The 24,595-nt window shown below is 32.3% G+C and overlaps 1 protein-coding gene across 2 annotated transcripts in view; it reads left to right on the top strand.

Moving 5' to 3' along the window:
• Positions 1-24,595, top strand: part of LOC141550622 (solute carrier family 12 member 2) — a 106,961-nt gene that overhangs the window by 39,339 nt on the left and 43,027 nt on the right. For both annotated transcript variants that reach the window (XM_074281450.1, XM_074281449.1), the window contains exons 3-10: positions 2,376-2,451; positions 3,021-3,116; positions 13,211-13,350; positions 14,879-14,989; positions 17,671-17,779; positions 19,485-19,612; positions 19,695-19,779; positions 21,382-21,533. In XM_074281450.1, the coding sequence (XP_074137551.1) occupies positions 2,376-2,451; positions 3,021-3,116; positions 13,211-13,350; positions 14,879-14,989; positions 17,671-17,779; positions 19,485-19,612; positions 19,695-19,779; positions 21,382-21,533 (897 nt within the window). The remainder of the gene's footprint in view (positions 1-2,375; positions 2,452-3,020; positions 3,117-13,210; positions 13,351-14,878; positions 14,990-17,670; positions 17,780-19,484; positions 19,613-19,694; positions 19,780-21,381; positions 21,534-24,595) is intronic.

The raw sequence follows: 24,595 nt of genomic DNA, 5'->3' as shown, positions 1-24,595 counted from the left end.
TTGTAAATTCTAAATGGTTACTGATATACCATCAGATGAAGGGAATTGACACACTGGGGAGTTCCCCACATCAATGAAATCACAAATCTAGGTCAGAAGTAAAAAAAAATAATTCATTCATTCAGTGTACCAGCTTATGGCCTTAGTCACATTTCATGCCCTCAGTCTGACATTAAAAGCTATCCTTTCTAGTACTTTCACCTGCTTTTGCAGTCATATTTCATATGACTTCATTTTGGCCAAATGGCCTGCCAAGTTGTAACATTGCATCTTCTGCCTCCTTCTCTTTTCTCAGTTTGTCTTCAATGTCTAAAACTCTTGCTTCCCTCCATGGACTTTAACTGATTCCCACCTTACACAGTTAGTAGTTTAGTATTTTCTGTCCTTTGAAATAGCTTTATATAATTTTGTATTGTTTACTTACCTCTCTGTGTACATGTTATGCTCTCCATAGTAGAGCACTAATAGTTTCATTTTTTTTTTCTTTGTACCTTCAGGATTTATTAATGAGATGGCTTTATGCCATTTTGGAAGGAATTGTTAGTGGGGTAATCTGGGATCTGTGTTTAGACTCATTCTATTTACCCTTTTTATTAGTGACATGGATAAAGCTAAAGATGACATGCTCATCAAATTTACCGATCCAGACACAAGGCTGAGAGAGATGACTATCATAGTAGGTGAAAGAACTTGAATCCAGAATGATTTTTACAGTTTTTACATTGTTGGACTGAATCTAATAAAGGGAATTTTAATAGAGTCATATGTAGGTCCTTATATTTGGGTAAAAAGATCAATTTCACAAATATAAGCATGATTGGATACCCATTGTTGTTTTAAAAAAAAAAAAAAAAAAAGGTTGGATATTTTAGAGGATTGCAATTGCAAACTCAATATGAGTTGACAGTGCTATGATATCCCAGAAAGCTGACTATGACCTTGGGGTGTAGCTTCTGGAAATAGGAAGGTGATAGTCTCACTGAACTTTTCTGTCATCAGCTCTCATCTGTGCTCAGTTCTGGTTTCCAAAGTTTAAGAAAAATACACTAGTAAGCTGGAGAGTATACACAATGGGGGCCTATAGGTCCATTTATTTTTTTTCTTTTTTTCTTTTTTATTAATTTTTGTAATTATAACATTTTCTTTGACAGTACATATGCATAAGTAATTGTGTTTTTTTTTTGTTTGTTTGTTTTTAAACAACATTATCCCTTGTGTACTCCCTTCTGTTCCGAATTTTTCCCCTCCTTCCCTCCACCCCCTCCCCTAGATGGCAGGCATTCCCATACATATTAAATATCTTATAGTATATCCTAAGTACAATATATATGTGCAGAACCCAATTTTGTTGTTGTTGTTGCAAAGAAAGGATTGTATTTGGAAGGTAAAAATAATCTGGGAAGAAAAACAAAACAAAAAACAATACTCACAGTTTACACTCATTTCCCAGTATTTATAGGTCCATTTAAGCATCTTAAGTCTCTATCATATGAGAATTGGTTAAAAGAACTGGACATGTTTAACCTAAAGAAAAGAAGATTGCAGAAAGGAAGATGGGGATGGTTAGCTGTCTTCAGATATTTGAAGAGATCTCAATATGTTAGATATGTTAGATTGTTTGTTTGGTGCAAGAGAACTGTGAGAAGTTTTAGAGACAAATTTAGGCTTTATATTAGGAGCAACTTCCTAACACTGAACTCCAAAGTGGAAAAGGCTGCCTTAAAAAATGGTGGTTTCCTGCTTATTGGGTGTTTTGAAGACAAACCTGAATGTCCATTTCTGAAGTATCTTAATAATGGGAGGACCTCTGTGAATAGGACAAATAGATGTGGTCCCTTCTGCTTTCAGATTCTGTGACTTTGGGAACCAGGGTGGATAAGAATGTGTACTAGCTAGTATTATTTTACCTACCCCTGTATCTTAGGATGGCTTCAAAAATCATTTTTTAAAAACTTCTTGAAAAGAATTATGTCAGAGGTTTATAATCTTATGTTTGAAAAACAGACAGTGGTGAGGTAGTCTATAGAAGTTAAAATCTGTACAAGGTAAAGGAATAAGAAAAATATAATTTGAACATTTTTAGAAAGGGAAAAACAGTACCCCTTTTACCATAAAGATCTTCAAAATGTTTATAATATTTTTTTTTTTTACTTATGGCCTCTATTAGTGACAGACATTTGTGATAGGCATTTGTCTTTTGTTTTTATTTCTTAGATTCTGAGATTTTTCCTTTTTATCTGTACTAAGCTTTTATTGCATTATGTTTAATCTTTTCATTTAAAGAATAGCTTTATAGCAACTGATTATGAAACTGCCATTGGCTATTAGTTTTTCACTATATTTTAGATCCTATCTGTATGTTACTCCTTTCCCAGGTACGATGTATGTTAAACATTTGGGGTGTGATGCTCTTCATCAGGCTGTCATGGATTGTGGGTCAGGCTGGTATAGGTAGGTATACCTTTATGCTGTTTTATTTAATTGGGAATTCTTTAGATATTGTGAAAGAATGGTGGTGTGTGTTCAACTGTACTTTGTTTTGACTTTTGTGACATAAGATTAAAAAAGAAAAACAGACTTTTTGAATAGTGTTTTCCTTTGTATCAGTGTTTCATTAGTGATCCTCTGATAATCTTCATTCTCATGAGGGTATTTTTTAAAAAATACATTTTTAGTTATGAAATAAATTAGAGGCTTTAATCATCTGTGTGTATTTATACAGTTCTATGATTTATGAACTACTTTCCCTATAGACAATCCTATGAAATAGGTGAAGCAAGCACAGGTTTCTTCATTTTACAGTTGACCGAAACTGGCATTCAGTTTGTAACTTGTCCAAAATGATTTAGAAAGATCAGAAAAGGCTGATATTGACTTGGACAAACTATAGGACTAGCTCTCTTTCAACTGTACCACATTTGCATCTAATCAGCTCACAGATACAAAATTCTAGATATAATCACCTGGAAGTATAGTTTTTAAATGTTTTCTGTGCTTTAAAACAACTTTCTTTTTTTAAGGTCTGTCAGTTCTTGTTATAGCGATGGCCACTGTTGTCACAACCATCACAGGATTGTCTACTTCAGCAATAGCTACCAATGGATTTGTAAGAGGAGGTAAAGTTTATCTTTTAAAGTTCACTCTTTTTCCTAGTCTTTTAGATCACTATAAAAATACTTGTTTTAAAAACTACGTTTTAGGGGCAGTACATGGCTCAGTGGATAGAGCACCAGCCCTGAAATCAGGAGGACTTGAGTTCAAATTTGGCCTCATACACTTAACACTTCCTAGCTGTGTGATTTGGGCAAGTCACTTAACTCCAGTTGCCTCAGCAAAACAAAATAAAATAAAACGAACAAAAAAAACCCCACCTTTTAAAAATAAGTTAAAGTTATATTCTAATCATTTTATAATCTTAAATTTTTAAATTGCTATTACATATTTTAAAAGGAAATAGCTACTGGATATTTTCTAATATATTGCTTCTCTAAAATGATTGTTTTATGTTGGAGGCAGGGTATGTCAGAAGACTTCTGCTATTAAACTTAAATTTTGGTAGTGTTCCTTAAAATTTGATGAACTTTTTTCTGTTTTAATGTTTATATTATAGAATATGTTTTTTTTTTCATTTTGAATAATGCATATAAATTTAGCTCTTCCCACAAGACAAAAGCACTATAAACCCATTATTGTATTTATAGTTTACTCCACTTTTGCCTTTTAGATTCCAACTAATTGGATTTATATAATCAATCACAATAAACTTGAATCGGAGAAAATATTAAGATTTTTAAAAGAGCTATAAGATCACATTTTAATATTTAGAAATGTTACTTAAGTGACACAGTAGGTAGGTAAGGTGCTGGGCCTAGAGTCAATCTGGCCTCAGATACATACTAGCTGTATGACCTTGGGCATGTCATTTAACCCTGTTTACCTTCATTTCCTCATCTGTAAAATGAGCAGAAGGAAATGACAAATTACTCCTGTGTCTCTATCAGGAAAACCCCAAAAGAGTCAACACTACTAAAGTAACTGAATAATAATAAATTAAAGGTAACACATAAAATAATTAACAAACAATTTCAGACTCACCAGAACTTTATTAGCCTAATTATTTTATTGCTAGATCAGTGATTTTTGAGCATTTATAAGACTATAAAGAAATACAAGGGAGAGTCCCAACTTTCATTGTGAACACTACCTACTTGAAAACAGAAAGATATTGAGCTATGGAAATATACTAAGGCAGCATGTTAAGAGCCAGTTGAGTTGTGCTGATAAATTTTGGTAAATACATTTTCCAAGCAGCTAGTTGGCCCAGGGGATAAGTGGATAGTTCAGATCTGGCCTCAGACATATATTGTTAGATAGTGTTTGCCTCTGTTCCTCCGGTACAAAGAAATGGTAAACTACTCCATTATCTTTGCCAAAAAAAATGCCAGATGGGGTCATGAAGAGTCCGACACAACTTGAAATGACTGAACAACAGTTTTCCAATTACTCAAAAACTGAATAAACCACTGTTTAAGATGTAGAAAAGATTCTTGTTCAGCTATAAGGTGGTTAACTCAGCCTTTTCATATAAAGCAGGATGTGAACTAGACTTGAAAGCTGGTTAGCAGTCAAATCTGGAATTACAGGATATAGACTCTCACACTGAGTTGATCCAGTTATGGAATTTATCGATAATCTATAAATCATTTTGGTAAGCAAAGGTAATTGAGCATGCAAATCCTCTTACCACCTCATTGCCTCTTGAATCCTAATACCTGTTCTGATTCTGCAAGGCCAAGGGCAAGGACAAACACTTATCAGTCCTAATAATTAGCCATATCCAGATTTTTGCAGACAGATGCTAAGAGATCTTGGGTTAAGCATCTGGAGGTAGGGTTAAAGGAATAGGGTTCATGAGGTTTCAAATTGCAGTAAATAAAAGATGATGAATCTTTTACAATTATATCAAGCTATAATGAGCATACTTAAGCCACTTTTGAATGTATCATTCCTTAATTGTGTTGATAAGAGTAAACACAGGATAGACCTAATTCCTTTGGTTTCAGAGACCTAATAAATGGTCAGTTATTATTTTGATTTTAACTATTTATGCAACAATCATATATCTTCTCCTCCCCCAGTACCCAATGGAATATGAAAGCCAGGACTGGTTTTTTTTTTTTTTTTTTTTGTTTTGTTTTGTTTTGTTTTTTGTTTTTGGTCTTTGTGCCTGCCTCACAGTTGCCACTTAATAAGGTTTATTGAATGAATTGTCAGTATTCCTTCTTTGTGGTGGGGGTTGGAGGAGTGGGGGTTGGGAGCAGTCCTAACTAGTTGGATAGACTTTGGGTAGGTGAAAGATGAAGGACATTTTAAGTGTTTAAATCATGTTCATTTGGATTTTACACTCATTTTGTCATTAGGAAATTGAGAGGAAAAGAGATTGTAGAGCAAGTTTAGGAAATCTTCACTGAAGAAGAAAAGAACACTGGAAATGCTTAAATTAGGATTTGGTTAAATTTGTTTATAAACCCTCTAGAAATAACAGTGGTAGAAAAGAAGTAATTATCACCACCAGTTTTCTTTGATTCCTGGTGGGATACCACTGAATAATATAAAGGAAATGACAGATCTAGAGCGGCATCTGTTTATTTGGCTATCTTGTCCCTTTGATCTGATGTAGACATAGAATCTTCATATTCAGTGTTACAAAGAAATTATAGTATCATTTTATATTATAATGGGCAATGTAGACAGAAAAAAACTATTAAAGGAAGTGTTTCCCCAGTAGAGTTTTTCTTTTGGACTGTTTGTTTTTATTTTTAATTCAAAGGACTCAATACATTTTTCAAAAGTGTCTGGCTATGTAAAAATTCAGTAGAAGTGATTAACAGAGAATCTGTTAAGTATCAATTTGCATAACAAAAATGAAAGTCTTTTCAATAGTATGTCATATAAATCATTTATTTTGCTAAATAAAATTGACTAGGACTTTGTTGTGTTGTTCCCATTTGTGATGGGAAGGTTATAGTATCATTTGATATGATTTCTTCTATCTATTATGTGGGGTTTTTTCTCCAAATTCTGTGTTTAAGCAAAGCATTTTAAATCATATTTCATTTTGAATTTTTAATACTCATGTGATTCCTTGAAATATTTCCATTGTCTTAGTTGTTCTCATGAAACTAAGTATGTATTTTGTATTAATTTTATATGTTGTTCCCCTTTCCCCAAGAGATTATAAGCTCCTTGAGGACAGCAATTGTTTGATTTTGGTTTTAATCCCTAGAATCTAGCTTACTAGACTCATTGTGTAGTCCAAAAAAACCCCTCATCTTTCTTTCTAAACTCTGTCCTCTTTTGAACTTCTTTATTAACTCCCCTTGCGTACACTACTTATCCAATCAGTTTCCAGATGTTGTCTTTTTTTTTTCTTCTACAATATCTCTAGCATAAATCCCCCTTTTTTCTCACATACCTACCCACTTCATAAGTCAGCCCTCATCACCTTTCACCTGAACAAATGCAATTCAATTAATGTCTCTTTTAAAAAGACCTCACATGCAACTCTGTCTAATGGGGTGGAGGTGAGACAACATGCAAACAACCATATACAAATTAAATCTATACAGCATATATTGAAGATTTTCCAGGGGGAAGGCACTGAGATTAGGAAGTCTTTTTGTAATTAAGATTTGAAGGAAGCCAGAGTGTTTAGGAAAGAGAGATGAAGAAAAAGAAAGACTTTCATGTTTGGGGGAGACAGCCTGTAACAATGAGTAGTCAAGAGATAAAGTATCGTGCTGTCATGACTTGGAGTAATTGCATGGTTTTAAAATATCATTATATTCATTTTGATTTCAAAAGTTGATAGTATTTCAGAAATGATGGAAGAACTCCAAACCAGATTCCTGATCAAGGAATATCAAAGTTTGTTTTTTTTTTTCTTTTTTTTTTCCTGAAGCTGGGGTTAAGTGACTTGCCCAGGGTCACATAGCTAGGAAGTGTTATGTGTCTGAGACCAGATTTGTACTCGGGTCCTCCTGAATTCAAGGCTGGTGCTCTATCCACTGCGCCAATTAGCTGCCCCCAAAAGTTGTCTTAATTTTAAAGGATTTGTTTAGTTGTCAAGGATACTTAAGCAATCTCCTCAATCTAACTTCTACTTATCCAGGATGAACTTCTTTTCTCCATTTACAAGTTTTCAGCCTTTTCAAATTCTTACCTAAATTTTTTCAATTGCTTTCCTCATTGGAACAATCAATCACAACTTCATGAAACTTATGTGAAAACTAGGTTTATTATAAGAAAAATGAGCATGCATATGGAATCCAGAGAGGTCACAGTTCATATGAAAGTTTGCATATTTATGACAGCGAACTAAGGGAGGAAGAGGAAATAAAACTCGATCTAAAGGGTCATGGCATGAGGAGAAAAGTGCACTAAAGGTGGGAAAAGGACGAAATCCATTTTGAAAAGAAGAAGCTAGGTGATACCAAAAGCCACATTGTTCTCTTAGATCTTCTAGAAATATGAAGGGAGGATGGTATGCATATCTACAGGGACCCAACTGCACAAGCAAATTTCCCAGCCTGGCACAGACTGACTGGCATCTGTCTTTACTCCCAAGAACACACAAAGATTCTGGTTTGGGGTACAAATAACAAATTATATCAATGGGAATGATAGGAGGAAGACAGGGTAGGATTTCATAATTGACACATTCAGGACACATGTTCTGGGTCCAGTATTTCTGGAATATATGACAACTCAAAAAAACAAGTTCGAGGAATCCCTTAATAGTCCTCAACATTCCCCCCTTGTTGTTCAAAGGTGACTGCTGGGTACATTGATGACCATAAGGAACACATTGAGTAAAACAGTAGTGTTTGATACTCCCTGAGATAGCCCCAATTACAAAGTGATCAGAAGGATCAGAACAATTAACAGAACACAATACAAGCCATAGTAAGAAATTAGGGACTAATTTGAAGGGAGAAAAACATCATCAAGTTATTCAAAAGAACTTACTTATTATCTAGATATAGAAAATAAAAGCAAAAGAGGGGGTGCAATAATAGATATCAATAATAACAGACATTAAGTCTCCCTGCAACTTAGTAATCTTTTCCAATATCCATTCAGTCAATTCAATTCATCCTGGATCTCATACATCCCATGCAGTCATCTGGTTCTTAGCATATCTTTCCTTGCAGCAGTCTGGAAAGTATCTTGTCCTTAAGGACACAGATTAGATTGAATTTTCTATTCTGGTTCCAATTACTTGTAGAGATTTCTCATTTGTTCCTCCTAGAATCCCTAACAAAAGAGATCTCAATACAAGTTGGCACAAACTCTCAAAATTTACTATTCCAATAACAAGTTTGTGTTGTGAAAACCAGTTCAAACCTTGAAGTTCTAATTTAATCAGTAACAACTAAAAAAGAGAACACTAAAAGTAGGAAGCCAGAATTTACTTGAAATTTAATTAGAATTTAGATTACAAGTACCCCATTCTTTTTCTATCTTGTTCACACTGTTCACAAGCATTACGTTAATATATGTAAGATAGCCAAATAAGAACTAAACATTTTAAATACCTCAGAGGGCAGAATTTTCAAAGCCTTCCTAATTACAAATATATTCATTTGATCTTGTTGTTCATTCAAAATTTTTACCCAAACCTTTTAAAAGTTTATTATATTTACCAATTCAGCATTAAGTATTTTAGAACTCCAAATTTAAATAATATTTGTTTTAAATTAATTCTGATCCAATTCAGTTATCCAATATTCCCACCCCACCCTTTAGGAAGAGCAGAGATAAAGATTTTCATCCTCACACAAAAACATAGGTTATAGAACATTTTTTTGTTTTTTTTTGCAAGAAGATGACCTATAATACATAAATGAAGTCATTAAAAAAAGAAATCATTCACCAAGTTACCATCAATTAGAGCAATAGACTTGGGATGACACAAGCAATCAAGTTCAAAATAGTGCATATCAAATAAGTTATTTAAAATAAAACATGTTTGTATTATAGGACATGCTTAACAAACATTATTTCCACATTAATAATAAACTTGAATAAAATCAGCTTTTCCATTAATTACATAAAAAATTCTCTAAGTTATTTGCCTCTTAAGAAAACTGCACTAAAATCCTCTTCTTTCGAATGTTTCTGATCTAGTTTGAAAAATTAATAAGAGTAAAAAAAAATTTTTAATTAATAAAATAACAGCTAGGTTTCACAAAATAATTGTATTAATACCTTATTATTATTATTACATTATTTCAAAACATTTAAGTACCTTATTTTACAGAAATATATATCTAATAACAGGTAGATGACTAGAAAAGAATATAATTTTTTTAAGGAATATAATTCTAATCTGAATAGCTCAGTTCTTAATGCACGTGCATTTTATTATAGTAGCTCATATATGATGTATGATCAGTTATTTTAAAATGTATTATAAACAACAAAATGTATAAATATCAGCAATTTCTGTTAATGCTCCATTATTCTTCTAATAACTCAAATTTTAAGTCCTATATTATCCTTCTAATGATACTAGAATTCAGATCTTTTATTTTTGATTTGCATCTTGAGTCTTTGAGATGTTTAACAAATCTGTGATATCACTCTCATCTGAATTTCTCCTTCTTATTCTTACTGACACCATTCAAGGTGAGATTTTCACTACTTGTGCAGAATATTATGCAATTGTACATGGCAGCCAGGTGGCACGGTAGGTAGAGTGCTGGGCCTATAGTCAGAAATATCTATGGTCAAGTCCAACCTTATCTGCTTACTAGCTGGATACCCTTGGGCAAGTTATTTAGCAAAAAGTCTTTGTCTCAATTTTCTCTTCTGTAATAGTTATTTATCTCCCAGGGTTGTTATAAGGATCCAAAAAGATATTTGAAAAGCTCTCTGCAAAACTGAAAGCACCATCTATCTAGCTCTTATTGTTACTATCAGGATTATTTTAATAGGGTTTAAACTAATTGCCCCCTGCCTCTGCCAATGACAGATTAATCTCTATGAAGCAACTGATTCCTTTTTTCTTACCATTGCCTGCAGAGTTTAATTCAGAAACTCTATTTTGGTTTCAGCTAGCCTTTGTATTTGTCCCTTTTCGCTTCCCTCCCTGTTGTCTTTTTGTAAATATATCTATGTATTGAAATCCTACTGATACTGAAAAGAGCTAGCTAAGTGGCATTTTCTAAGAAATGTCTGCCCTAGTTATATATTTTGATGAATTAACTTTATTTACTCATTATTAAGTGCTTCTTACATACTAGAAACTTGACTAATTATCAGAGATAGAAAGAAAGGCAGAAGATAGTCACTGTTCCAAAGGAGCTCACAATCAATGTAATGGTATAAACAACATGAAACAATTATGTACAGAAAAATATGTACATGATAAAATGGAAATAATCAATAGAGGCAAAGCACCAACATTAAGGGAGAGGGAGGATCAAGAAAAGTTTCTTGTAGAAAATGGATTTTACTTAGAACCTGAAGGGAATCAGAAAAGCCATAAAGCAATAATGAAGAGGGAAAGTATTCCAAGTATGAAAAACGGGCAGTGAAAATGCCCAGGGTCTAGAAATGGATTGTCTTATTCAGGAATAGTAAGGAATAACTTATCTCTCTTTTTTCCTACCCTCCCTCCAGTTTTCTTGAATACTACTTTAAAATTTTAGTTTAGGAAAAAAAAAAAATGATTTTCTAGCTTATATTATCTATTTCAAATATTATAGAATAAATTTTGTAATAACAGATAAGGATAAGGAATATCCTTATAAACAAAAATAGAAAATTGAAACCCTAGAAAGAGAAAGTGATGTGCCTAAAGTCCTAAGTGTGGGAAGAGGCAAAGCCAAAAGATAAACCAAGTTGCCTGACCAGCCTGGTTTGTCACCCACATAGGATAACTAAAAAAAGCTGAGATTTAGAGGGCTAAATAACTTTCAGGGTTACCCAGCTGCACAGCAGTGCCATGCTCGATTTTCTAGTGCCAAGTTCAAGGCTCGTTATTAGAAAAGGCAGTGGGACATCTTGGGAAAGAGGATTGGGTTTGGAATCACAAGAGACAGAGTTTGAATTACACATGTATGTCCCCTGGGTAAATCACCTCTAAAGCACAGTTTTTCCATCTGTAAAATGAGGATTATGCCTACAGCACTTAACTCACCGAGTTATTATTAAAAAGACCAAATGAGATAATGTAAATAAAATGCTCTGTAAGTTCAGAGTGCTATAAAGTTAGGTATTATTGTGCATTGCATATATTTTGGTATCATTAATATTTAAAACCCTAAGAAAAACATTAAATCAAATTTTTCCTATTTAATTTAAATATTACTATGTTTTTCTCCCCCTGCCCTGTCCCTCTTATATTATAATCACTATTTAGAGGTAATAAAAATCATTCTACAAAGTTTTATTAAAAACTCGAGTCAAAGTTGTAACAAAAACATAAGAATGGTAAATAAACTGAATTGGAACACAGTAATAATCCCCTTGCTCATGCCAGTATTTTCATGTTGCAAATAAGTGTCTAAAAATTAACATGGGAAAAAACCCTGTTAAGTTACCAAATTGACAATCTGTTTTATCTTTTGCATAACCTGATGTCAAGTCTGTTGATTTCTCTCTCCAATACATCTGTAATTATCAGGGTTTTTCTTTGAGCAGTAAGTCTAACTTTGTAAACAGGGTATCCCATCACACCTATTCCTCTCTATGCCTCTTGATTACCTTGAGAGTTTCATTGGAGTCTTAAGTATTTTAAATAAAACTCTCCATGCATCTTAAAGTGGGTAGAGAGAACAGTATATGGACCTGGGCTGTGATATAGCACCGAGCGTTTTTTTCTTTAGTATTGTATTGTTTTGCTTTTGCTTCACAATTCTTGATATTTTTATTTGCTGAATATCTTAAATTTTGATGATGAAATCATAATAATTATGTTGGATTATTGAAAAAATATAACAGGTAAAACATTTGAATAATTTTTATAATACTGAAGATAATTAGCCAGTAATTTCCTTGACTTAGAGTGCATGTGGCCGTTAAAGGCTGCTTAATTTTCCCTCTTTAAAATGGCACTTCACTATTTTGCATAGAAAAGCTTTATATCATGATAAGCTTTAAGGAGTTGTAAACTGCTGATTATTGCCAAGTGTTAGGACAAACTTAGTCAAGTGATGATTTTCCTTAAGAAATAAAAATAAGGGGCAGCTAGGTGGCGCAGTGGATAGAGCACCAATCTTGAATTCAGGAGGACCCAAGTTCAAATCTGGTCTCAGATACTTAACATTTCCTAGCTGTGTGACCCTGGGCAAGTCACTTAACCCCAGCCTCAGGGGGGGAAAAAGAAAGAAAAATAGAAACTAATAATGAATGAATGAATAATGAATGGGCAAAAAACCCCCACAACCACCATCAGAAGCCATTTTACAGGTGCTCCAAATAGTGTTTTTCAGAAAAGGAAATGGGATTTGTTTGTGTTAATATTTCTTTTGTTAATATTTGGTTGTCAAATTACCTAAAAATATTTCTATAATTTAAAATTGCACAGAAGACATAATAGCATTCAGAAAGCTGAATAACAAACATCTTATGCACTCTTTATCAAAATAAGATTCTAAAATTAATTATTTATTGGAGAATAAGTTATATTTACTCTTATTTAAGATTATTTATAATATATCCCTTCATTAAGCTTATAATCTTAATTGGCTTCTTTTTCTTTATACTAAGTATAGTAAAAGAGGAAGTAGGAAATTAATTTCAGCAGGATAGTTTTATATTGAATGGAGGGATACATTCTGATAAATTCTTGGCTATGAAAATTGTTGATTACTTAAATTTGTTATCAAATAAATTACATGTTTTCTTTCTCTGAATAAATGTTTCCCCAAAGATAAAGACTTCAAATCTGTGTTGTATGATCATTACTTCCGAGCCCTGTATTTAAGACGGGGATTATAATAGCACTTATAATTCCTACTATATAGAGTGGTGAAAATCAAAAGATATTTCAAGAAGCATTTAATTCCACAACCACTTATTAAAATTGCAGCTAATTTGCACAATGTGTATTCATTGTAATGTAAAATTTTAGCAAACTATGAAATGCTATGTAAATATAAACTTACTTTCATTCATTCTAACTTATTTTTTCTCTCTTTAGGAGGAGCATACTATTTAATATCTCGAAGTTTGGGACCAGAATTTGGTGGTGCAATAGGACTAATCTTTGCTTTTGCTAATGCTGTGGCAGTAGCTATGTATGTAGTTGGATTTGCAGAAACAGTTGTAGAGTTGCTTAAGGTAATTTGGTTTTCAAGTTGTTTTCTTTGGTAATGATTTCATTCTTATTTATATCAAATCATAGTTTAAATAGAATAGTTGACCCGCTGTCTACAATCTAAAATTTTTGGAATTTAAAATCTGAATTCCCAAGCAGAAGGCAACTAGGTAATATAATACATGAATTCCACTGGAGTCAGTAAGATCTGGAATCCTGCCTTAGACACTTAGTAGCTTTGTCATCCTGAAAAAGTAATTTGAAATCTTTCTGCCTCAGTTTCTTTACCAAGTACTACATAAATGTTAGCTATGATAATGATAAAGTTGAACAGCTTTTCCAGTTGCCTATTGTAACTATACTCCTAATTTATTTTATTGCCTTGTTATATTTAAAGTTTTTATTATTTTGTAATAGCAAATATAAATACTGGTGTTTATAATATTCTAAAGAATATCTAATTATTTTAAATGCTAGCATAACATTGCTTTTAGATTTTAATACTAATTTTTAAAATTTGACAAGTCATCTCACTTCTCATTTTGAAAAAATAGAACATTTTAGTTTCACAAAGGCTGAAAATATTATTCATCCAAGTATATTATTGTTTCCATATGCTGGCCATTCATCTATTTACGAATATACTTATTTTTCAGTTATTATTTATAGCGAATTCCTATTCCAACTAGAAAACTAGTTGTCCAACTAGAAAGTTATAATAACCACGTTTTCAACATTCAACTTTTTAAATTAATTATTTTTTAAAGAACAAGCATTTATTTTATCTCCATCCATATGCCCTCCTATTCTCAGGGAAACGAAACAAATTCTTGTAACATATGCATAGTTATGCAAAGCATGGCCATGTCTAAAACTGTCTCATTTTGTATGTTTATTTTATCACTTCTATGTCAAGAGTTAAGTAAAATATTCTTTCTCATTGATCTTCTTGATTCATAGTTTTTCATTGAATTGATCAGAGTTCTTAAATCTTTGAAAATTATTCACTGTTACAATTCACCATTCAGCTTATGTGAAAGTGAGAAGTAATAAGTGAATACATAGCAAGAATTTATTTTTCAAATCCAAAAAATTCGAAATACGCGCGCATGCACACACACACACACACACACACACACACACACAAGAACAAGAGACTTTGTTATCCAGTGATAGGTGGTGTAGTGGATAGGGCACCAGCCTTGAATTCAGGAGGACCCAAGTTCAAATCTGGTCTCAGACACTTAACACTTCCTAGCTGTGTGACCCTGGGCAAGTCACTTAACCCCAGCCTCAGGGAAAAAAGAAAAGAAAAAAAAAAAAATCATTTAAATCATAGAAAAATTTAGAGGTTTGTTAAAAATAGAGAGATATTATGCTAGGTTAATACATTATAAAATTGTTTCATTAATAATATTTTATTATTATCTTTTGTGTTAAGTTCATAATATGCTTTTTTGCATTGAGTTTTAAATAAGTTAATCTCCATTCTAGCCAATCTTTCATATTAATATTAAATGAATGTTACTATTACATATGATCTTTTTATAGGAGCATTCTATACTCATGGTGGATGAAATCAATGATATCAGAATTATTGGAGCCATTACAGTGGTATTACTTTTGGGTATCTCAGTAGCTGGAATGGAATGGGAAGCAAAAGTAAGCAATTATATGTGAAAACAAACAACACATATGCAAAATATTGATACAAGTTGTAATGGAAATGAATCTGGTTTTTTTTTTAATTTCTTTTAATGGGTTCCATTGATGTGCTTTACATATATGTATAGTGTATGTATAGGTATGTCTACATACATATGTAGATAGGCAAATTGTTATATATGGTTGTTTTTTATTTGGCAAGAATACAGTGGGTGAAAAGTGCCTCAGGACATTTGAGTGCTTTTGCAGCATTACTCTTATACTTGATATCACTCCCTGCTGATATGTCTCCATTCCTCTCACCATCACTAACCTCTGTCACATCTCTTCTCTAGTTCTGAGTTTCCCTTGTCCATTTCTCCTATGGGGTAGACTAAGTCTCTTTATTCTCCTTTGTCTTTTAGCTGCCTCTTTAATAAGAATAGAATCTAACAAAAGGCAGGAATTTCCCTCAGATGCAGGAGAATTTGAATTTCAGTCCTATCTAATATAATGCTGTCTGTGAGGCCAACCTCTCAGCTTCTGCAGGCAATTTCCTAAGATTATAAATTGCAAAAGTGTTGTTCTTCATTGGTAAAGGGATTCTTTTATTCTCTAAACCTGAAACCTCATGTCTAAACCAGAAGATTATCTCTAGTACTGTAATCAACTACTAAACATATCATACATAGACTTAACTTTACAAAATACAATGAAAACTTCAGTCTTATATACAAACGTAGAAGCAATTAAGATCTTTAATTCTCATTCCTCTTACCACCTATTTTTTTTGTTGTAGTTCTCAGCTAAAGTCAGTCAGTTCTCATTCTTTCTGAGCTAAATGTTTATTGACGCTCTTAGCTTGAGATAGTTTATATGTGGCAAAGCTTATCATTTTCTTGACTTTTCTACAATCCAGTTCTGGATCTTTACTCCTGTCCTGTAGAAAACATTTTTCATCTGGACCCCTAAATATCCATTCCATTTTCATTTTCAATTCTCTTATAGCTACTTCTTTGAAACTATCATGAAGTCCAAATTGGTCATCTGAATAATAAGAATTTGTCTTTTTTCCTATTTGGCCTACAAAGATTCCTCCTTTGGGTCTCAGATTATTTAGCACTGGCCTTTAAAGATCTCTCATCTTTTATTATCTGGCTTTTAATGTTCTTTTTGGTGAAACATACTTGCTTCACTTCTTATTTTAGTATCTTAGTGTACCTCTTTTCAGAATCTGTAGTGCCTTTTGCTTTTGTTTTGAAAGCATTGCCAAAATGTTGTGATTTTTTTTTTTTTGGTGGGGGGAAGCAGGATTACTGATTGATTGCTGCAAATACTCATCCTTTTGATTAAGCTTCCCATTAAATTCTTGTATCCATCAAAACTAACCAGTTCAATCTACTTTCCTAGGTATTCTTTTCTTTAAATCTTTTTCTCTTCCCCCATTCCCAATCTAAATTATATTTTGTAGAATCTGTTTCTTAATTTCACATGATAATAGTTTCACCAATAATATTGTGTCCTCCATAAGTTATTAGTATATGTTCCAATTGAACATAATAATCATATTCACCCCCCCCATGTTTTGGATAATAATATTAAAATCAGGGACAGTGGATGTGACATTTCTTATGAATGTATATATTGTTATTTTAAATAACAGATGAGAAAAGCTGATTAATCACTCTACTATCTAGGCTAGAAAAGCAAGCTAAACTTATTTTCTACCATTTCTAAAATTTTTAAAATCAAAGACCTTACTATTCCCAACTAGGGGAAATGATGAAATTAATAGGGAAATTGTGGTAAGGTCAAAAATCAGCTTGAAGAAACTAAGTGAAGGACAGGACTAATTTTATTTTACATACTTATAAATACCTAATGAAATTGAAAGAGGGTATATGAAATAAGTTTCTTAGTATCCACAAAGCCATTGCCAAACCATTCATTTCCTAGTTCAACAATAAACATTGATTCTTTTCACACTTTACTAGAAGCAATAAATGCTTTCTGTCCCCCTTGATTGCCAAAATAATTTGGAAATGACTAAGAAAGAGGAAGAGATCTTAAATAAATTTCTCTTTGAAAAATTTCATATTAATTTATATTGGCGTCTTCTCATCAAGCTTGCCTATTTACTTCCTTTCCCTACCTTTTCCTTTTACTTTAGCCTTTTTTTTTTTAAACACCAGTACCTTTTCAACTGTTCACATGCTTCTATCTTATTCCATTGTAAATAGTGTACCATTTATGCCCATAATCCTATCTTGCCAGCATCATTATACATAGAAGATGGAGGGAATGTATGGCAAGTGTTTATCAACAGTGGGTAATAGAGAAGTCTGTATCAGAATTATTTGGAATTTGCAACACTTTTTTTACTTGTAGGAAGTGTATATACTTCCTGTAAGAGGGAAGCTACATAAGAAAGTTTTTTACCAAATGGGCTTTGTCCTGGATTAGCTTATTTATTTTCATATTGCTACTGGTAAGATATTAAACATGGAGAGTAGAAGCACATTTCCTTCTAAAAATCTACTGAATAATTTTGTGTGATTTTTGTTCTACCTAGTTATATTTCATAACTATTGCTTAGGCAAAAATTAATTTTTAGCAAATTTTGGGTGCTTTGAAATTATTAACTATGTACACAAAAATGATAATTTATTCTGTTTTAATGACAATATTTAAAATTGCAGGCGCAGATTGTTCTTTTGGTGATATTACTACTAGCTATCGTTGATTTTGTCATCGGAACATTTATCCCATTGGAAAGCAAGAAGCCTAAAGGTTTTTTTAGTTATCAAAGTAAGTTAAAAAAAAAAAAAGTATCAATTTTAGTATAAGATAAAATTATTAGTACATTTTAAAGAATTTTGATAATGTATCAAAGAGGTAGGTAGTTTTGTTTTATGTTTAATTCATTTTGGATTTCTATGTAGTACAATAGAATTTAGTTATATTTGTTTTTAGAATTCTTTTTTTTTTTTTTCATCAAAAAGTGACAGAATTTAAGATATATGTAAGAATTTTTCAGAATTTCATTTCCTACCTGCCTTACTTTTGAAAGGAGAAAGATTCATGGAATTTTCACTTCCTTATTGAATTGGTTATAATATGATTTGTTTTTAATTTTTTGGCTTATATTTCTACATATTTCAAACTGTGAAGGCAAGTAAAACATCTTTTTCTAACTTTTAAATAAAACAGAAGCTTCTTTATCTAATTTCAGTTTTCATCTAATTTATTCTTTGATGGTACTGTTAGATTTCTTATTTTGTTCTATTCTCCCTCCCCCCAAAAAAACTAAAATTTCTAATTGCAGCTTTTCCTGCAATTATTTGATTATAAAGATATGGCTAAATTCTTACTATTTCTTACATTATACAATTATGTACAAAAAACTGTGAAATAAAAAATAAGACCATTTAACCCCATAAGTGAAGCCAATGAGATAAGAGCATTGTGAAAGTAATGTGGACTGAGAGTCAGGAAAATCTGGTTCAAATATTGCTTCAAATTGTAAAACTGTGTAATACTTTGCTAGAGATTTGAATTCAGAGGACTATGAGTTTTTTCCAGCTCTTACCATATGAATCATGAAGATTGCAGATGAACTTGTTCCTTTAATTCAAGCCATTTCTTGACTTTTTCATAGTAATCCTGATTATAGTCACCTCCAAGCCTGATAAGCACAAAATTGGGACAGCATTCTCTTCAGAAACTATTTGTAATTTTCTTTGCCAGCTATAGGGTTATAAAGAAAACTGCCTTCTTCACTTGTTTTTTGGAAAGAGCCGATTACCCCTACTATTTGTAACAGTGCATTATTATATGTAGTTTCACTTTTTATTTGAACAGTGTTTAGTTGTGCTGACTCCCTTCCCGCTAAAACATTGCTGTCAAGATTATTCTGGCTCCTAGATTTGAGGTCATAATATTTATAAAAATAAAACATAAGGATATGTTTAGAATGGAGCAAGAAAAGACAGGAGAAGGAAAAGCTCCATAGAGATTTAAAGTTGTATGATCCAAAGGACGTAGAGCAAGCCTGATTTTAGGTGATTATCATACTCATTAGGTCTTGAGATCTATCTTTTTGTAAAATACACATCTTTTTTTCTACCTGAACCCATAGTAAAGATTTTTTCATGTATATAGAACAAACTACGTTGTATGTTTTTGTTATTATATATTTGACTCATTGATAAATGCTAGCAAAAATGTGCATATGGTTCTTAGAAATGAGGCAATGTAAAATGGGGATCTGTCCATCATTTTGATTCTAAACTCTTCTATTCCTCCCTCCCCTCTTTGTATCTTTCCCTCAGTTATAGGAAATATTCTAATTATATTTATTTTATTATAATGATCTGATTTTGTCATTAAGGAACCACGTGGTATACTGGCATAAACAATATATGCTAAATTTTTAGCCTATGTATATCATGAATTAAATGTGATTCTGAGATTCTTCTTCAATACAAACTGAAAAGTTTCTGTCCATTGACAGGTGAAATATTTACAGAAAATTTTGGTCCAGATTTTCGAGATGAAGAGAGTTTCTTTTCTGTATTTGCTATCTTTTTCCCTGCTGCAACTGGTATTCTAGCAGGGGCAAATATCTCAGGTGATCTTGCGGTAAGTCACAAATTAGGCTATCATTTACATGAAAAATACTTTCCCCCTTTATTGTTAATAATTTTAATCTGGTTTCTTTCAGGATCCTCAATCAGCTATACCCAAAGGAACGTTGTTAGCCATTTTAATTACTACTCTGGTTTACATAGGAATTGCAGTATCTGTAGGTAAAAACCCTTTATTTTTAAATTAATAAATTTAAATTAGAAACTTCTTATGTATTACAGTGTAGATGATATTCATGACATGCATATCTATGAATCAACAAGCAATTTAAGCTCCAGGTAGAGTGCAAGATACTGTGCTAAAAACTGGGATATCAAGGCAGAATTGAAATAGACTTTGTGTTTAATTTGTATCCACTTGGGGAAACAACATACACATTTTTAACTTTGAGGTTTTTGGGGAGGGGGCACAGATAAGGGAATGCTAGCAGTAGTAACAGAATCAGGAAAAGTCTCATGTAGGAGGGTAGTACAAACTGATCTTTGAAGAAAACTGATTTTCAAAATTTGATTAATTTAAAAGTTTAAATCATCCAGTGAAAGTACGGTTTGAAATTGAACATTATTATCTATAACTATAAATAACCTTTTAAATTAAAGGAATGTAAAAAACCCTGCTATAGTTCTTCCAGTTATTAGAAACCTTGTTGAAAACATCACATGCTCTGTCTTATTAAATTTTTTTTTTTTTTTTTTCCCCTTGAGGCTGAGGTTAAATAACTTCCTAGGAAGTGTTAAGTGAGATCACATTTGAACTCAAGTCCTCCTGAATTCAAGGCTGGTCCTCTATCCACTGCGCCACCTAGCTGCCCCTCTGTCTTATTAATTCTTAGCAAAGAATCTGTCCACAAATAAATAAAGGCTTAGAGTTTCCTTTAAAAAAAAAAGAAAGAAAGAAAGAAAGAAAGAGAAAGAAAAGAAATTTTAGTATCTTCAATAGTTTTCTTTAAAATACAGATTTTTGGCCAGCATTCAAGTTATGTTGTACTGCTTCTTTGGATTTGTACATGAAACACAAGACTTCGGTCTGAAACTTAGCTCTACTTCTTGTTTTGGGGGACATTAATTCAGTTTGCTCATCTATAAAATGACTGAAGTAGGTGATTTCTATGTCCATTCTACTTCTAAGAGCCCTTCCTAGATCTGCTAGAAGTAACAAGCACATCTCTCCCATGTATTGTTGATAGCTAATTAGCAATAATGTAGTAAACATGATGATTCAGAATTTTTAAAAAAGAATCACATGTGGGATTTGTCATGTTTCCATTGTGGTCTATGTACAATTTACAATGTAAATTAAATGATATGATCCAAAACCTCAGTTAAAAAAAAAGGAGGCAGACTTCAAATGCAGGTCTCACCCCTAACTTGAGCCCATCACCGTTCCATGATATCATGATACCTCTTATAAAAAAAAGGTTTGATAAGAAAATTTCAAAACTATGAACAGTTCCTAAAACAAATTTGAAAAAGTTCTTCCTTTAATATTAGGTTCCAGGGCCTCTTGTTCCATGAAGTCTTTTCTGATTTTTGTTATTGTTAACCTTCTTTCCCTCCTCAGGTCACTTTAATTTTTTTTTTTTTAATCTGATGGATTACCTCATTTGAATCTAAGCTTCTTGAGGGGCAGATATTCTCTTTGATCTTTGTACTACACTTGGGATAGTACCTTACATTTAGTAGATACTTACAAAATTAAATATTTGTAGTAAGAAAAATTAACTAAATTACCTATTCTTATACAAGATGTTTTTTGTGTTTCAGGTTCCTGTGTTGTTCGGGATGCTACTGGGAATATCAATGACACTATCACCATGGAGCTAACTAACTGCACTTCTGCAGCCTGCAAATTAAATTTTGATTTTTCATCATGTGAAACCACAAAGTGTGACTATGGCTTGATGAACAATTTCCAGGTGAGTGTAGCTTTCATGTTTCAGTAACAATTGAACAATCTCAGCAATGTTTAACAAAACCAGGGTCTACAACTTCATATAAATCCCTTTCGCTCCACTTGTATAACCCCCATCCTAGGCTATCCCTCACCACCTCCTTCCTGAACTTTTTGCAGTCCCTTCTAATTTACTTTTCTGCCTCAAGTTTCTTCCTGCTCCAGTATACTCTACACCCTACTACCAAAGTGGTTTTCCAGGCACAGGTCTGATGATATTCCTCCCTTCTCTTTGTCCTTTAAATCCTTTCACAACTTGGCACCAATACCTTTATAGACTTATACCTTGCTTTCCTTACAGCCAAACTATCCTCCTCCTTGTTCCTCACTCATTACATTTCCTCTCCCTTTAAATTGACTATTCTATGTACTGTAATGCACTCCCTTCCCTGATCTACCTCAAAGTACCTTTTATTTCTTTCAAAACACAGCTCATATTATACTTTCTACATGGAATCTTTTCCAGAACCTTCTGAAAGCTAATCTCTCTCCAAAAATTCCTTGTGATGGTTATTGTTCATTCATTTCAGTTGTGTCCAACTCATCACCCCATTTTGAATTTTCTTGGCAAAGATCCTAGAATAGTTTTAAATTTCCTTCTCCAGCTGATTTTATAGATGAGGAACTGAGGCATACAGGATTACATGATTTGCCCAGGGTCAGCCAATAAGTATCTGAGTGTTGAACTCGGGTCTTACTGACTCTAAGGCCCAGTACTCTATCCACTGAGCCATCTAACTGCCTCTACCTTGTATTTAATCTATATAAATCTATATAGACATATGTGTACATATATATATATATATATATTTGTATATGTACATGTTAATGTGCTTTGACAGAATGTAAATTCCCTAAGGATAGCGGGTTTAATTTTTGTCTTTTTATCCATAAATCTTAGCATAGTACCTGGCATGTAGTAGGCTCTCCATAAATGCTTCTTGATTGAACTTAAATGAAGTAGAGAGAAGGTTTTTGGAATGGTAAGTGCTTACCCTAATACCCATGACCAATCTAAGGGAATAGTTATCCACAAAATAAGATAGCTTAGAAGCAGTGTAGAGTATAGAAAAAGTATGTTCATAGCAGATGTTTAATTATAAAATTTCAGCTGTCTGTGGAGTATTTATGTGCAAACAGCCCTAATCTCTTCTATAGTCCTTGAGGGGATCTTGTTATTGAGACCCAGAGAAATAAGTGATTATTGAGAACTCTTGAGTCTTCAAGAAAATATTAGATTCTATTTAGCATACTCTAAGAAGGTAGAAGGAAGTATGTCATAGATTTTAGTGAGATGTCTATAGAATACAATTAAAATAATTTTAATTTTGATAGTAGAGGAAATGTTTCAGTTGGCTAGAAAGCTCAGTTATTTAGACTACTTCTACATGAGGGTTTTTTTTTTTTAATCATTACTCAAATTTGAGGTACCTGCTTGGTTTAAATTTTCTCATTTACTAGTATTATTGATACTTCTGAATTTACTTTGGTAATCAATAATGCTCTTTAAGCAGATGTGCCCATATAAAATCTGTTGTTTTGAAGGATCCAAAACAAAAATTTGAAATTCTGTCTTTGCTGTGGCTCTAGAAGTAGTATTTAATGTATTGCAGGGTTGCTCTGGTTACTGAGAGGTTAGGTGACTTAGATATGGTCAAAAAACCACTGTAAGGAAGAAGCAGGATTTGAGCCTAGGTCTTTTTGACTCAAAGTCTAATCCTCTTTCCTTGTGCTTTTTTAAAGCCTTCAAAAGTTTGCTCCCTTCTAGACTTATTGCATATTGCTATACTCTGTCTAGCTCTGTTCTTCAATATTCATCATCACCTTAAAAAAAAAGTGATTCTTATTTATTACTTGTTAGAAATGTTGGAGAAGAAATTAATGAATAAAAATAAGGATTAATAACTAACTTAAATCATATTCCTCTGGACTATTTTAATTATAAATCCCAAGTAATTTGAGTTAATATATATTTTAATCATAAATTTTAATTATTTTAATTATAAATTCCAAGTAATTTAAGAGTTAATATACATTTTACAAGATTGTGTTTATAAAGAGCATTTATTTAAGAGATAAAATAATACAGCTATGAATTTCATCTCGTTTTTCCATTATATATCTCTAGCAAAGAACTGATTTTTTTTTTGTTATAAAATTTCATGAAATTTAAGAATAATTGTTGTTTCATTGAGTGACATAAATATTAAAACATTACATAATCGTTTGTTTTTCTAGTCACAAGACTAGGTAAAATTTCTAGAATGAAAGAAAGTATTCATACACAGTTAGTGATTCAGAGCTATTCTGACATTGATATTGTGTTTGAAAGGCACAAATGTTGGTTTCTGCCCAGTGTCTGAAAATGCCAGATTCTTGTGATGTTGTTTTAAAATACAAAAGTTTGTTGTCTTCATAAAGCCTGGTATATACATTCATGCATGAACTGAAAAGCAAAATGTTGGGACAGTTGGTATGGTAGAAAGAAAACTGTATTAAGAACAGAAGACCTGGGTTAAAGTGCTGCTTTTACTTTCTTACTCATTTCATTGTCTGTCTAGACTTTGGGCAAATCTCCTTGAATTCAAAATTACGTTGTTGATCTTAATATGTGATTCTCAAGATTTTTGCTCTCAGGATCCCTTTGTGCTCTTAAAAATTAAGGACACACTCCCATGAGCTTTTGTTTATATGGATTATAGCCCATCCTTTTTTACTATATTATATCTTAATATTATTATAAAAAAGTTTTAACACTATGACAATCTGGAAGAGTCCACAGGAACCCTCTAGATCAAGGGTTCTCAACCTAGAGTCTGTGAAATTGTGTGTGTGTATCTGTATTGTGTGTATTTATGTGTACTTACTTATATACAAACTTACATATATATTCCTTAATAATTTTATATATTTGTTTTTATATATTTAAAAGAAGAGATCTATGACACAAAAAAACTAAGTACTATCCTAGTTCTAGATAATCTTTAAAATCCCTTCAGTTCTAATACTATATAACTCTTTACATTT

This window comes from Sminthopsis crassicaudata, chromosome 1 (genome assembly GCF_048593235.1).
Source record: "Sminthopsis crassicaudata isolate SCR6 chromosome 1, ASM4859323v1, whole genome shotgun sequence".
Taxonomy (NCBI): domain Eukaryota; kingdom Metazoa; phylum Chordata; class Mammalia; order Dasyuromorphia; family Dasyuridae; genus Sminthopsis; species Sminthopsis crassicaudata.
The sequence above is the reverse complement of the archived record's forward strand: the minus strand, read 5'-3'. Positions and strand labels throughout refer to the sequence as shown.